Here is a 13037-nt window from a genome sequence, read left to right on the forward strand (position 1 = left end):
CTAGCGAACGGCTTTCGCTTCCTTCAACCGCCAACCTGCGCATACACCCCAACGCATATCACACCTCTGCTGGTGCACTGCTGCAGCACTGCTGCTGCAGTGCATTCAGCAACAGCAGCAGCAGCAGAAGCAGAAGAAGCAAAGGAAACAGGAGGTGCAACAGCAGCAGCAGCAGCAACAGCACCAGCAGCAGCAGAACACCAACAGCAACAGCAGCAGCAACAGCAGCAGCAACAGCAGCAACAGCAGCAACAGCAGCAGCAACAGCAGCAACAGCAGCAACAGCAGCAGCAACAGCAGCAGCAGCAGCAGTGACTAGCAGAAACAGTTGGAGAAATAAATCTTACCTAAATGCTTCTAGCTGCATGTGATAAGATTTGCTGCTTTTTTCTTCGTTTTGCATTAACCGTCTTTCTGCTGCTTCTCTCTCTCCTCGCCACTCAAACGAAGATTTATTTTTACTCACCAACGCCCGCAGACGCACGTGCTGCTCCGGAGCTGCAGCAGCAGCAGCAGCAGCAGCAGCAGCAACAGCAGCAGCAGCAGCAGCAGCAACAGCAGCAGCAGCAGCAGCATTTGAGGCGCACGACCCCGTAAACGTCGCTCAGTGTCAGGGGGAATGTTGCTGCAGCTGCTGTTGTTGCTGTTACTGCTGTTGCTGCTGCTGTTGCTGCTGCTGTTGCTGCTGCTGCTTCTGCTGCTGTGGATCTCAGCCGAAGCCTATCCTTCTGAGAAACTGAAGGCCGGTGCTTCGCTCTCTTCACCTGCTGTGTGGTTACTTAGTGGTTGGCTAGCTAGCTGGCTAGCTAGCTAGCTAGCAATCTATCTACTGACTGGATAGCTAGCTAGCTAGCTAGCTGCTTGTGAAGAGGGCTCACTGATGTGGTTGTCGCTGATGTCGAGACACTGCAGAGATGTGTTCTTGCGAAGACTCTCGAGCAGCAAATCCCCGCCAGCCTGAATATATTGCTAAACCCTAAACCCTAAACCCTAAACCCTAAATCCTAAGCAATAAACAATAAGCCGTAAACCCTAAACCCTAAACCATAAGCAATAAACTATACACTCTACACCCTCTAAACCCGAATCTCTAATCCTTAAACCCTAAACCCCCCTAAACCCCTAAACCCTAAACCCTAAACCCCCCTAAACCCCTAAACCCTAAACCCTAAACCCTAGGTCGCACCTGGTCGATTCTCATTGCGTTGAGTGCGAGGGTTTTGATGGTTTTATTATTTCGCAGCGCCCTGCAAATCTCAGCGAAGCCGCGGGGACCCCCGAAGTAACAGCCGCTTAAATTCAAACACTCCAGGGTTGACGTCGCCTGCAGCAGCAGCAGCAGCAGCAGCAGCAGCAGCAGCAGCAGCAGCGGAAGCAGAAGCAGAATCGGAACAGAAGCAGATTCAGCAGCAGCAGCCTTAGCAACAACTTATTTTATTGTATTGTTGCTGTTACTGCTGCTGCTGCTGCTGCTGCTGCATTTGCTACCTCAGGGAGCAGCAGCAACGACAACAGAAAGCAGCTACAGCAAAAAGCAACCGCAGCAGCAGCAGCAGCAAACAGCACCACCAGCATCATCATCATCAGCAGCAGCAGCATCAGCAGCAACACCAGCATCAGCATACCATCAGCAAGAGCAGCAGCAGCAGCAGCAGCAGGAAGACTTACTTCTATCCACTTAGCTAGTGCAGCAGCAGAAGCCCTGCCCAAGTAATTTGCTTCTACCGAGACGGCTCGTAGACTCTGCATGCGCGACAAACTTTGAAATATTGCGGGGCCTTCGTCGTCAGTCAAACCAACGCGGCTCAAGTCTAAGACACCCCAAACCCTAAACCCTAAACCCTAAACCCTAAACCCTAAACAATATAAAATAAACAGTAGACAAGAAACAATAAACAATAAAACCCAGGCCATACATGATCAGCAATAAGCAATAAATAGGAAGCAATAAACAATAAGCCGCAAACGACAAACCCTAAACCCTAAACCCTAAACCCTAAACCCTAAGATAGCATCTGGAGAGTCTTATAAGCATAATCTGCACAGTAGAAAAGGGAGACAGCACGCATGAGGAAGCTTCAACCCTAAACCTAAACTGAAGCGAGCAGCAGCAGCAGCTGCTGCAGCAGCAACAAAAACAAAAACAGCAACAGCAGCAACAGCAGCAGCAGCAACACTAGCAGCAGCAGCAGCAGCAGCATCATCTTACCTAATTCTTCTACATCAGGGTTATCTGCAAGCCCTTCTCTCAGCAGCAATCGTATTTGTAGAGGGTTGAGGCCAAGCGACCCCAAGGAAAGAAATCGAGGTACAAAGGGCCCTCCTTCGCTGCTGCTGCTGCTGCTGCTGCTGCTGCCGCTGCTGCTGCTGCTGCTGCTGGTTCGGACTCTGGGGGAACGGCCGAGGCGAAGGAGAGAAGAGAAGTTTGGGTCCTGCAGTGAACGTCCTTCTTCTTCTTTTGTTAGCTGCTGCTGCTGCTGCTGCAGCAGCCGGCGCTGCAGCTGGCTGCGCCTCACATACTCGTCATGCTGCTGCAGCGCTAAAGATTGAAGCCTCTGATCTTGCAGCCTCTCTCCTTCTTCTTGCTGCTGCTGCAGCTCCTGGGAAAGAAAACCAGCAGCAGCAGCAGCAGCAGGAGAGGCGTGTAATAGCAGCAGCAACACCAGCAGCAGCACCAGCACCAGCAGCGGCTCTTCTCTTCTTTTTTTGCGCTAGCAGCAGATACAGCAGCAGCAGCAGCTCTTTTATCAACGTGTTAGTAAGAGCAGCAGCAGCGGCAGAGGCGGCGGTAGTTCTTATACTTGAGGGTGCAGCAGCAGCAGCAACAACAGCAACAGCTATTCTGTCCAAGGGCTAGCAGCAGATGCAGCAACAGCTCTTCTCTTCTATCAACGTGCAGGTGCAGCAGAAAAAGTTGGTAGCTGCAGCAGCAGCATCTCTTCTGAATACGTGTTGCTTGCTGCAGCAGCAGCAGTAGTTTTATTCTGCATTTAAGTGCTGCAGCCTGCAGCAGCAGCAGCAGTTTTCTTCTGTGTAAGTGTTGTTCGCTGCTGCTGCTGCTGCAGCATCTCTCTTCTGTGTTTGTGCTGCTAGGTACTGCAGCAGCAGCAGCAGCAACTGCCTTCTGTGTATGTGTTGCTAGCAGCAGCAGCAGCACTGACCCTTCCCTTTTGTCTATGTGTTGTTATCTGCAGCAGCAGCAGCAGCAGCATCTGTCTCGTATGTAAGTGTTGTTAGCCGCAGCAGCAGCAGCAACAGCCGCATCTGTTTTCTACGTAAGTATTCCTATCTGTAGCAGCAGAACCAGTAGCAGTAACAGCGGCAATAGCAGCAGCAATAGCAGCAGCAATAGCAGCAGCAGCAGCAGCAGCAGCAGCAGCACCAGTTCTCTTCTTCGTTGCAGCAGGGCCTTGAGGGCCTCTGTCTGGGGCAGCAGCTCTGCAACAGGAGTAATGAAGAGAGGGGGTGAGGGATTGCTGTCTAGTGCTTGCATCGCAGAGAGTTAAACAATATCTAACGGATAATATTGAGCTTTATACACATATATAGCTAGCTAGCTAGCTAACTAGCTAGCTAGCTAACTAGCTAGCTAGCTAGCTAGTGTACCTAGCTAGCTAGTGTAGCAGGCTGTTCCAGCTAGCTAGCTAGATGTCTAGCTGTTGTGGCTAGCTATCCAGCTAGCTAGCTGGCTAGCTGTTGTGGCTAAGCTAGCTGATGTAGCTAGCTAGCTATCTACAACAGCTAGCTGTTATGGTGTGTCTATAGCACCCTCCTGTCTCTGTTTGATATTAATATAGCGAGAAGTATTAATTAAATATTTAATAGACGTTAAATTGCAAATTAAAGAAGAAGAAAAAAGAAATAAATGATATAATTAATTATTTTACATGCAAATAAATTAAGTTTGTGTCCGTGCTGCAGCTGTCTACAGCTTAGTTTGTTTCTTTGTGAAGAAAATAATTAAATAAATTAATTAATTTAAAATTAATTCATTTTAATTTAGTTAAATAATCTAAATACAAAAAATATAAACTAAAAGGCTGCAGCCAACTGCAGCAGCAGCAGCAGCAGCAGCTGCTGCTGCTGCTCTTGCTGCTGCTGTTGCTGCTGCTGCTGCTGCTGCTGCTGCTGGCGCGCGTCCTTCGCGTTGTTGGTCTCTGAATTATTTTCTGTTTTTCTTTTAAAAATAAAAATATTAAATTATATTATTTAATAAATATTTAAATAACATTTTAATTAAACTTTTTCGGTGCCACCACAATAAACAATAAATTATAATTAAGGCTGCGTAGACAGCGCGTACAATAAAAAACAAAATAATAAAATATAAAATATAAAAATTAAATCATAAAAACATAAATAAATAAAAATTGCAGTCAGTATAAATATAAATAGTCATGCAACTATATATATATTTTAAGAAGATATATATATATATATATATGTATATATATAAATTATATATATATGCTAATATATGTTCATATACAGATAAATAAATATAAACAGTGATAATAACAATAATAATAAATAATTAATAATAATAATCATGCAAATAATAATAATAAATAATTAATATAAATAATAATAATTATTAATATTTATTATAAATAATTATTATAAACAATTATAAATATTATAATTTATAATAATATTTATTATTATTATTTATAACACCAACTGCAGCACTTTCTCGCCCATGTGTACTACCGCCAACTGCTGCTCTTGCTGCTGCTACTGTTGCGGCTGCTGTTGCTGCTGCTGCTGTTGCTGCTACTGTTGCTGCTGCTGTTGCTGCTGCTGCTGTTGCTGCTGCTGTTGCTGCTGCTGTTGCTGCTGTCGTAGGGATTTTTAGGCCTTCTGTCGCTCTATCGAGAGCGCATTGTCTGTATATTTATTTATTTTTATATATTTGTTTATTTATTTATTTAATTTATTTATTTAATTCTGCCTGCAGCAGCAACTTGAGCAGACGTCGCTGCTTCGCTATTTGTCTCGTCCTCTGTCTCCTTTCTGCTGCTGTCCCCCCCCAAGCACCCAACAGCAACAGCAGCAGCACAGCAGCAGCAGCACAGCAGCAGCAGCACAGCAGCAGCAGCAGAGAAGCAGCAGCACAATAGCAGCAGCACCACACCAGCTGCACAGCAGCAATAGCAAAGCAGAAGCAGCACAGCAGCAACAGCACAGCAGCACCATCAGCAGCACAGCAGCAGCAGCACAGCAGCACTATCAGCAGCAAAAGCAGCACAGCAGCAGCAGCACAGCAGCAGCGGCACAGCAGCACCATCAGCAGCAGCAGTTGCTGCATCTCTATTTCTTTTTTCTGTCTCTTTCTGCTCTCCCCCTGTCTCTTCTCTGTCCCTTTCTTTCTTTTAAATAATTCTGAACTACGTTTTATACAAGGCTTTCAAGCAGCAACAACCATAACAATAATGCTTAAGCACAAACAACCCATCCGTTTGTTCGGTACGAAGCTCTGCTGCTGCTGCTGCTGCTGCTGCTGCTGCTTTTGCTGCAGCAGCAGCAGCAAATGGCTAGAAATGCCACCTCAAGGTGCAGCAGCAACACAACAAAAGGGAGACAGTAGCAGCGACCTTCTCCCTGTCTTTCTATCATTCCTTAACCTGAAATCCTAAGCAGGTGCTGCACGCTGCTGCTGCTGCTTTTGCTGCTGCTGCTGCTGCTGCAGCAGCAGCAGCAGCCAATGCCAAGAAGCCACCTCAAATATTTGTTTAAATAAACGCCTCATCCTAAGCGCTACTACTTGCCCTCTATACTCCTGCTGCACATTGCTTCATTGCTGCTGCGGAGTTCTGACTCCAGCAGCAGCAGCAGCAGCAGCAGCAGCAGCAGCAGCAGCAGGCCGATCTTTCCCTAAAGAGTCAAAAGGAAAGGCCTTCGCTTCATTGGCGTCTCCTTTAAAAACGCTTCAACCTCAGCAGCAGCAGCAGCAGCAGCAGGAAGAGCTTAAGGGTTTAAAACCATTAAGTTCTTCCTGCTGCTGCTCCTGCTGCTGTCACAGCTGTTGCTGCTGGTGCTGCTGCTCTTGCAGCAGCTGCCCCTGTTGCTGCTGTTGCTGCTGGTGCTGCTGCTCTTGCAGCAGCTGCCGCTGTTGCTGCTGCTGCTGCTGTTGCTAGTACTGCTGCTGCGTTTGCCGCTGCTGTTGCTGCAGTTGCTGCTGCTGTTGCTGCAGTTCCCGCTGCTATTGTTGCTGCTATTGCTGCTGCTTCTGCTTCTGCTGCTGCGGTTGCATCTGCTGGAGCAAGTATTGCTGCTGCAGCAACTGTCTTTGCTGCAGCAGCAGCAGCAGCAGCAGCAGCAGCAGTTGGTGCTTATGGCTGGGATGCTTCCTGTCTGGCTTGCACAAGGAGGGGTTTAATTGCTTGAAGTCCCTCCATAGCATTTGCTGCTGCATCAGCATATACCTTTGCTCTTTCTTGCTGCACTGCAGCATCAGCAGCAGCAGCAGCAAGCTCTTTAAGCGTAGTCGTCAGTGTCTGCATTAGCTGCTTCTGCCTAGCCTTCACCCGCTCATAAGAATCTGTTAGCTTTGAAGCTAGCAGCTGGTCTTCGGGTACTTCGCTGCTGCCAAGAGCAGCTAGCTTCAGCAGCAGTATTGTTTCATCCTGTGCAGAAGCACCTATACTCGGCGCCAGCATCTGCAGTGTCTGCGCAACTGCAGCAGCAAGCTGCTCTGCGCTGCTGCTGCTGATTGGTTGATGAAGCACTTCACTCATAGAGACCAATTTATCTGTGCTGAAGAACTTCATAAATCTACCGTATGCTTCTGCTGCTGCTGAAGGCCTGACAGTAACAGCAGCAGCAGCAGTAGAAGCTGCAGCAGCAGCAGCAGCAGCCTGACCTCCAGCTAGATCAACAGGACCCCCTGAGCAGCGTGAAGCACCTGCAGCAGCACATACCTCCGCTTGCAGTGCTACAGCTTCTCTTGTTGCTCTTACATATTTACTAATACCCAGCTGTACCGACTGACGATGAGCTGATAAAGCTGTTTTAATGCCTGCTCCCACTGAAGAGAGCTGCTGCAGCTGCTCTTGATATAATACTGCTTGTCGTTGCAGCTGCTGCTGCTTCAACAGCAGCAAACCGTACTTCAGCGTCCGTTGCCCCTTCAACAAGCTGCTGCTTAGTGCTGCAGCAGCTTCTTCTCCTTCTTCTACTGCTGCTGCTTCTAGAGCATTCATAGCAGCCTGTACAGACTGCAGCAAACGCTTGATCTCCCCTGCTGCTTCTTTGTTCTGGCTTAGTTGTAATGCTGGTGCATCTCCTGTTCCCGCTGCTGTTGTTGTTGTTGTTGCTGCTGCTGCTGTATCTGCTGCTGCTGCTTCAGCTGCTGCTGCTGTTGCTGCTGCCTCTTGTTCATCTTGCGTAGGTGCTCTCTCTCGTGCTGCTCCCTTCCCGGCCGCTTCTTTGTTTGCTGCTTCTATTGCTTCTGCTGCTTCTTGAGGTGGAAGCTGCGCAGACAGTGCAGCTCTCACCCGATTAAGCTCACCTATAACAAAACGCCTAGACTCTGCTGCAGCACGTAGCGTCCTAAGACGTATATCTATAGGGTCGCTTAACAAACCCCACTCTACTCCAAATGCTCCTCGCAGCAGCTGCTGCAGCAGCAGATCTTGCTGCAGCTGCTCCTCATCGTCCTCGTATTCCCGCTGCTGCTGCTGCTCCTGCTGCTGCTCCTGCTGCTGTTCTTGTTGGTCGTCCTGATGCTGATGATTATGATAAACAGCGTTTCGGAGCTCATCTAATGCTGCAATAGATTGCTGATGCCCTGCTAGAAGAGCAGCAAGTGTAGCAGCTTCTGTTTGAATAGCTGCAGCAGTTTCCTGAAGGCTTTTGCTCTTATCTGTGATAGCTGCACCTTCACGTTTAGCTGCAGCAATCTCTCTTCTGGTAGCAGCAATCTTAGCGTTTTTAGCAGCAGCAATAGGGCTTGATAAGGCCGAAGCAAGGAGAACAAGCAGCACAACAGCATATATTAGTTTAGGAGGTAGAGCTCTCTTAATCTCTTGTAAACCTGATAAAGGTGCTACTAATGAATTCTCTGTCGGGGTGTACGGATCGTCATCATAATCCCACACATCAAACAGCTCTTCCCAGTCTATTGTTTGAGGCCCGGGGGGGGCCCCTACTAAGATGCCTCTAGCAGGAGGCGGAGGTAGTTTAGTTTGCTGCTGCTGTTGTTTGCTGCTGCTGCTGCCTCCTGCTGAGGATGATCCTCCTGCACCTCCATTATTACTTCCTTCTCCTCCTTCTCCTGATCCTGCTGCTGCTGCTGCTGCTGCTGCTGCTGATTCAGGATCAGCAGATGAATCTACAGCAAAGCTAAATACTTCTTGCAATGAGCCTCCTTCTTCATCTGCCCATCTGACAACCCACTCTGTCTCGCTTTCTTCATCTTCATTATCATATTCTTCTTCTTCTTCTTCTTCTTCTTCATTATCATATGCTTCGTCTGCTGCTGCTGCTGCTGCTGCTGGTGGTTGTCCTGCTGCTGTAGGGCTGCTGCTGCGAGAAGGGCCCCCTGATGCAGCAGATGCAGCAGCAGCAGCACCACCACCACCACCAGGCAGCAAACTACTGCCACCCAGCCTTACAACGCTACTAGTATCTACTTCAACAACAGCAGCAGATGTTGCTGCTGCTGTTGCGGGCTCCTCAGCAACTGCTGCAGCAGACAGGCGCCCGTCTGCTGCTGCTGCAGCCCCGCCTCCTCCAACAACAACCACAGCGTTTGCTGCTGCTATAGAATCTACGGAAAGAAAGAAAAACAAAGAAAGTATGTGACAAGGCGAAGATAATACGGGCCTCATTATGAGGAGCAGAGGCAGCAAACTCTATGCATAGTACATCTTCTATAGGAGCCGCAGCAGCAGCAGCAGCAGCAGCAGCAGCGGCAGCAGCAGCAGCAGCAGCTTAAAAGGCTGCAAGAAGATCCACGCAGCCTTTAAGGGAATAATAAACAAGGGAGAGAGAAGCAGCAACGCCAGCAGCAGCAGCAGCAGCAGCAGCAGCGGCAGCAGCGCTGCTTGTAGATTGCTGCTCTCTACAAGTATGAACAGGAAAAACCCAAGTAAATAAACAAACAAAACAAAAGAAGAAACAAACCGAAGTGCAGGACTGCAGCAAGAGAAAGATTACACAGCAACGCAGGCGAGCAGCAGCCTCTAGCAGCAGCAGCAGCAGCAGCAGCAGCTGGAGCGGGAGGCGGCTGCTGCTGCTGCTGCTGTAGCAAGGGGTTTTGGTGATTGTTAAACCATTTTTTGTGTTTAAAATCATCAAGAAAGTATTAAAAAACAATTAAATAGTATTTTAAATTAATTTATCTCTTTATTTTTTTCATCGTTAGACAGAAAAACACTTGCTGCTGCAGCAAACCCACAGCCCTCAACAAGCAGCAGCTTCTGTTGCTGCTGTCATTGATGTAGTCTCCGTTTGTTTTATATCTTTTCTTCTTTATTTTCTTCTTTTTTATTTGTTCTTCTCTTCTTTTTTGTATTATTAACAATATAAACTGCTCATGTGCTTCCTGGGGGAGCAGCGCAGCAGCTCGCAGCAGCTGGCGTAGACGGAGAGCTGTCGGTTTTCGTGAAGATTCTGCAGCAGCAGCTGCAGTTGCTGCTGCTGCAGTTGCTGCTGCTTCAAGGAGACCCGAGCTGAGGTGTTGCTGCTGCTGCTGCTGCACGTGGAGTCGGTGCTGCTTCGGGAGCTGCTGCAGCTGCTTCCGGAGCGGCTATTGGAGAGGCGCTTCTGCTGCTGCTGCGGCTGCCCCTGCTGCTGCAGTTGCTGCTGTTGCTGCTGTTGCTGCTGGGGTATTGTGCTGCTCTTGCCTATGGGGTTTCCTGTGCTGCATACGAAGGCATCTCGCCGTACAGGTGTGAGTAAATCTCTGCGGGGCTGTTTGAGGAGCGGTTTGCTGCTATTGGTGCTGCTGCTGCTGCTGCAGGTTGCAGCAGCAGCAGGAGCAGCAGCAGATGGGAGTGGTGGAGGAACGCAAGTAGTAGTTTCTGCATATGATAGCGAACAAGATGAAGAAGAGATAAGCAACACAGCAGCAGCAGCAGGAGCAGCAGGAGGAGCAGGAGCAGGAGATGCTGCAGCAGAGGATAGCAGCAACCCTTCATCACCTGCTGCTGCTGTTGCTGCTCGTGCTGCTGGAAATACCGGCTTTGTTTACTTTGAAGACAGCACAGATGAAGATGCAAGCGATGTAGATGATGAATATGATAGCAGCGGATCTATAGAAGGATCTATTGAAGAAGTTGGTTGGATGCACTCCTTTAACCCTGCACTTCTACGGCCTCAGGTGTCTATGCAGGTCGTCTTATGGTTAGTGTTATCTGCTGCTATTTATCTTATTATGAGGGGTGCTTCTCGTGAGGATGAGAAGCAAAAGAGCTTAGATATACATAAAACTTTGCTCAATAATACAAAACGAAAGCTTGAGGCCGATAAAGCAGCAGCAGCAGCACTAGAGAGAGATATTGCTGCAGCTGTTGATAACAAAAAACAGCTACAGAAACGGCTGTCTGCAGCAGAAGAACGTCTACAAGTCCTCGTACAAGATCTACAAACTGCAGCAGGAGCATTAGATCTTGAGGGTGGCTGCAGGCCTAGAAAGATGCGCGCGCTGCAGCAGCAGCAGCAGCAGCAGCAGCAAACTAAATCAGCAGCAACAACCATCATAGGGGTACCTACACATGATAATACCTCTAAGGAGATCAGCAAAAACTTGCAGCTGCTGCTGCTGCACCAGGGAGACCCTGAATATAATGAAGATGTGGCGAAGCGATCCTTAGAAAGTCTGCTGCAGCAGAAGCAGCAGATGCAGCAGCAGATGCAGCAGCAGCAAAAACACCTACCTGCGCAGCAGCAGCTGCTGCCGCACAGCAAGTTTTTACAGGCATTGTCTTGGTTTGAACAAACAGCAGCAGACTGGGGTATATACCCTGATGATGCTGCTGCTGCTGGAGGAGGTGCTGCTGCTGCTGCTGCAGATGAGCGTACAAGAGAAAGAGCTGTTGCTCTGCTAGCTGCTACAGGTCTGATGCTGGGGCGATGGCTGCAGCTAGAGGGAGAAGTAAGTGCTGCAGGTGAAGTGCTGCAGCAGCTGCAGCAGCAGAGACGGCAGCAAGCAGCAGCAGTAAGCACTCGTGCAGATAAGCTGCTGCAGGAGTTGAAGACAACTAGCCGAGCAACAATTGGCTGGCAGCAGCAGCTACGCAGCTTCTTATCTGAAGACACAGAAGAAGAGAGAAGGCTTACTGCTGTTGCAGATAGTATAGCAGCAACGCTGCAGCACCTCGTAAATCTATTTGCTCATCGAGCATGTCTTACCCCTTTACAGGAGCCTATGGGTGCTGCTTCTTCTGCTGTTGCTGCTGCTGCTGCTGCTGCTGCTGCTGGAGAAGCAGCAGATGGTCCTAGCGAAGCAGCAGAGAAAGTCTTGCTTGGGTTGCAGCGTGTCTGTGTCGCTATTGTTCAAGAGACAGCTTCATTTAATGCGGCAGCAGATGTTATTAAAGATGCTGATAAGAAGCAAGAACGTCTGCATGCAGCAAATGAACGGCTTGTAGCCCGGCTTATTGAAGTAACGGCTTTCTTAGGGAGGTTTAAGCAGGAGCACGTTGTTGCAGAGGTGCAGCAGCAGATGAGTAGTATTGCTGCTGCTGGGAGCATTGAAAGACACCGTATTCTTTCTAGCATGCGTGATCAGACAAGCACTTGGCTAAAGAATGTTCAGAGAACATTCAGCAGCAGCAACGGCAGCAGCACCAGCAGCAGCACCGGTCTTGCTTCTTCCTCCGCCTCCAGCTGGATTGGCGGTGCTTCTTGATGCTGTTCTTGCTGCAGCAGCAACAAAAACAGCAGCCGCAGCAAAAGCAGCAGCAGCAGCAGCAGCAGCGGCGGCGGCGGCGGCGCTGGGGCGTTTGCTCTATATATGAGCAAGACAAAAGAAATACAACAAATTATTCTTATTAACACTGTTTGTTTGCTTCTTGCTGCTGCAGCAGAAGGGCTCTTCTTTTCTGCTGGGGTATTAATAAACAGTAGCTGTGAGTCCTTGCTGCTGCAGGTGCTGCTGCTGCAGCGGCTGCTGCTGCAGTCCTTCTGCTGGTGCTGCTGCTCTGCGGTAGCAGCGCTCCGGCTGCAGTAGTGCTGCATCTGCTTGAACAGCAGCAGCAGCGTCAACAACAGCAGCAGCATCATCAACAGCAGCAACAGCAATACCTGCTGTTCAGGAAGCAGATGGTGCTGATGAAGCAGCACGTGGTGCTGCTGCAGCCGCGCCGCGTTGCTGTTGCTGCAGCAGGTGTTGATGCTGCTGCTGTTACAACAGGTCTTTGTGCTGCATAAGTGCTGCTGCTGCTGCAGCAACAGCAGCAGCAGCAGCAGCAGCAGCACACCTATAGTATATATTGTTATTGACCCTGTCTTATCCGCTAGCCTTTGTGCTGTCTTTACTAAACTTGTCTTCATTTTATTCACGTGTTGCTTCTACTTAGATGTTTATTTATTATATATATATTATATATATATTATATAGTATATATATATTATATGATATATATAGATATAGATATAGATATAGATATAGATATAGATATAGATATAGATATATAGATATAGATATAGATATAGATATAGATATATACATACAGATATATAGATATATAGATATAGATATATATATATATATAGAGCTATAGATATAGAGGTATAGATATAGATGTAGATGTTTATTTATATTCATTCAGTATAGATGCAGATTTACAGTAATACATCTTTATAAATATTGCGTATATACATACATGTATGCATTATATACATATATATATATATATATTATATATATGCATATATATATGTTATATACATATATATATATATATTTAAATGCCTATTTATGTTTATTTAGTGTACATGAATGTTAATAATTATACATATATGCAGTATATATATACATATATTTGTAATTATGTATATATATATATATATGTATATATATATATATATAT

At 47.5% G+C, this 13037-nt stretch overlaps 3 protein-coding genes across 3 annotated transcripts; 1 reads left to right on the forward strand and 2 right to left on the reverse strand.

Moving 5' to 3' along the window:
* Positions 1-3493, reverse strand: EAH_00047460 (hypothetical protein, conserved; the record flags this gene model as incomplete). The annotated part of the gene is made up of 5 exons (XM_013394569.1): positions 1-35; positions 879-957; positions 1669-1811; positions 2210-2600; positions 3383-3493. 5 exons carry the CDS (start codon positions 3491-3493, stop codon positions 1-3), a joined length of 759 nt encoding a protein of 252 aa, XP_013250023.1.
* A 2839-nt stretch (positions 3494-6332) lies between these two features.
* On the reverse strand, positions 6333-8831 carry EAH_00047470 (hypothetical protein, conserved; the record flags this gene model as incomplete). Its single annotated transcript, XM_013394570.1, has 1 exon — positions 6333-8831. One exon carries the CDS (start codon positions 8829-8831, stop codon positions 6333-6335), a length of 2499 nt encoding a protein of 832 aa, XP_013250024.1.
* Positions 8832-9850: 1019 nt separating this feature from the next.
* Positions 9851-11854, forward strand: EAH_00047480 (hypothetical protein, conserved; the record flags this gene model as incomplete). Its single annotated transcript, XM_013394571.1, has 1 exon — positions 9851-11854. One exon carries the CDS (start codon positions 9851-9853, stop codon positions 11852-11854), a length of 2004 nt encoding a protein of 667 aa, XP_013250025.1.
* Between the last annotated feature and the right edge of the window lie 1183 nt (positions 11855-13037).

The sequence above is a fragment of the Eimeria acervulina genome, genomic scaffold, assembly GCF_000499425.1.
Source record: "Eimeria acervulina Houghton genomic scaffold, Eah_scaff727, whole genome shotgun sequence".
NCBI lineage: Eukaryota > Apicomplexa > Conoidasida > Eucoccidiorida > Eimeriidae > Eimeria > Eimeria acervulina.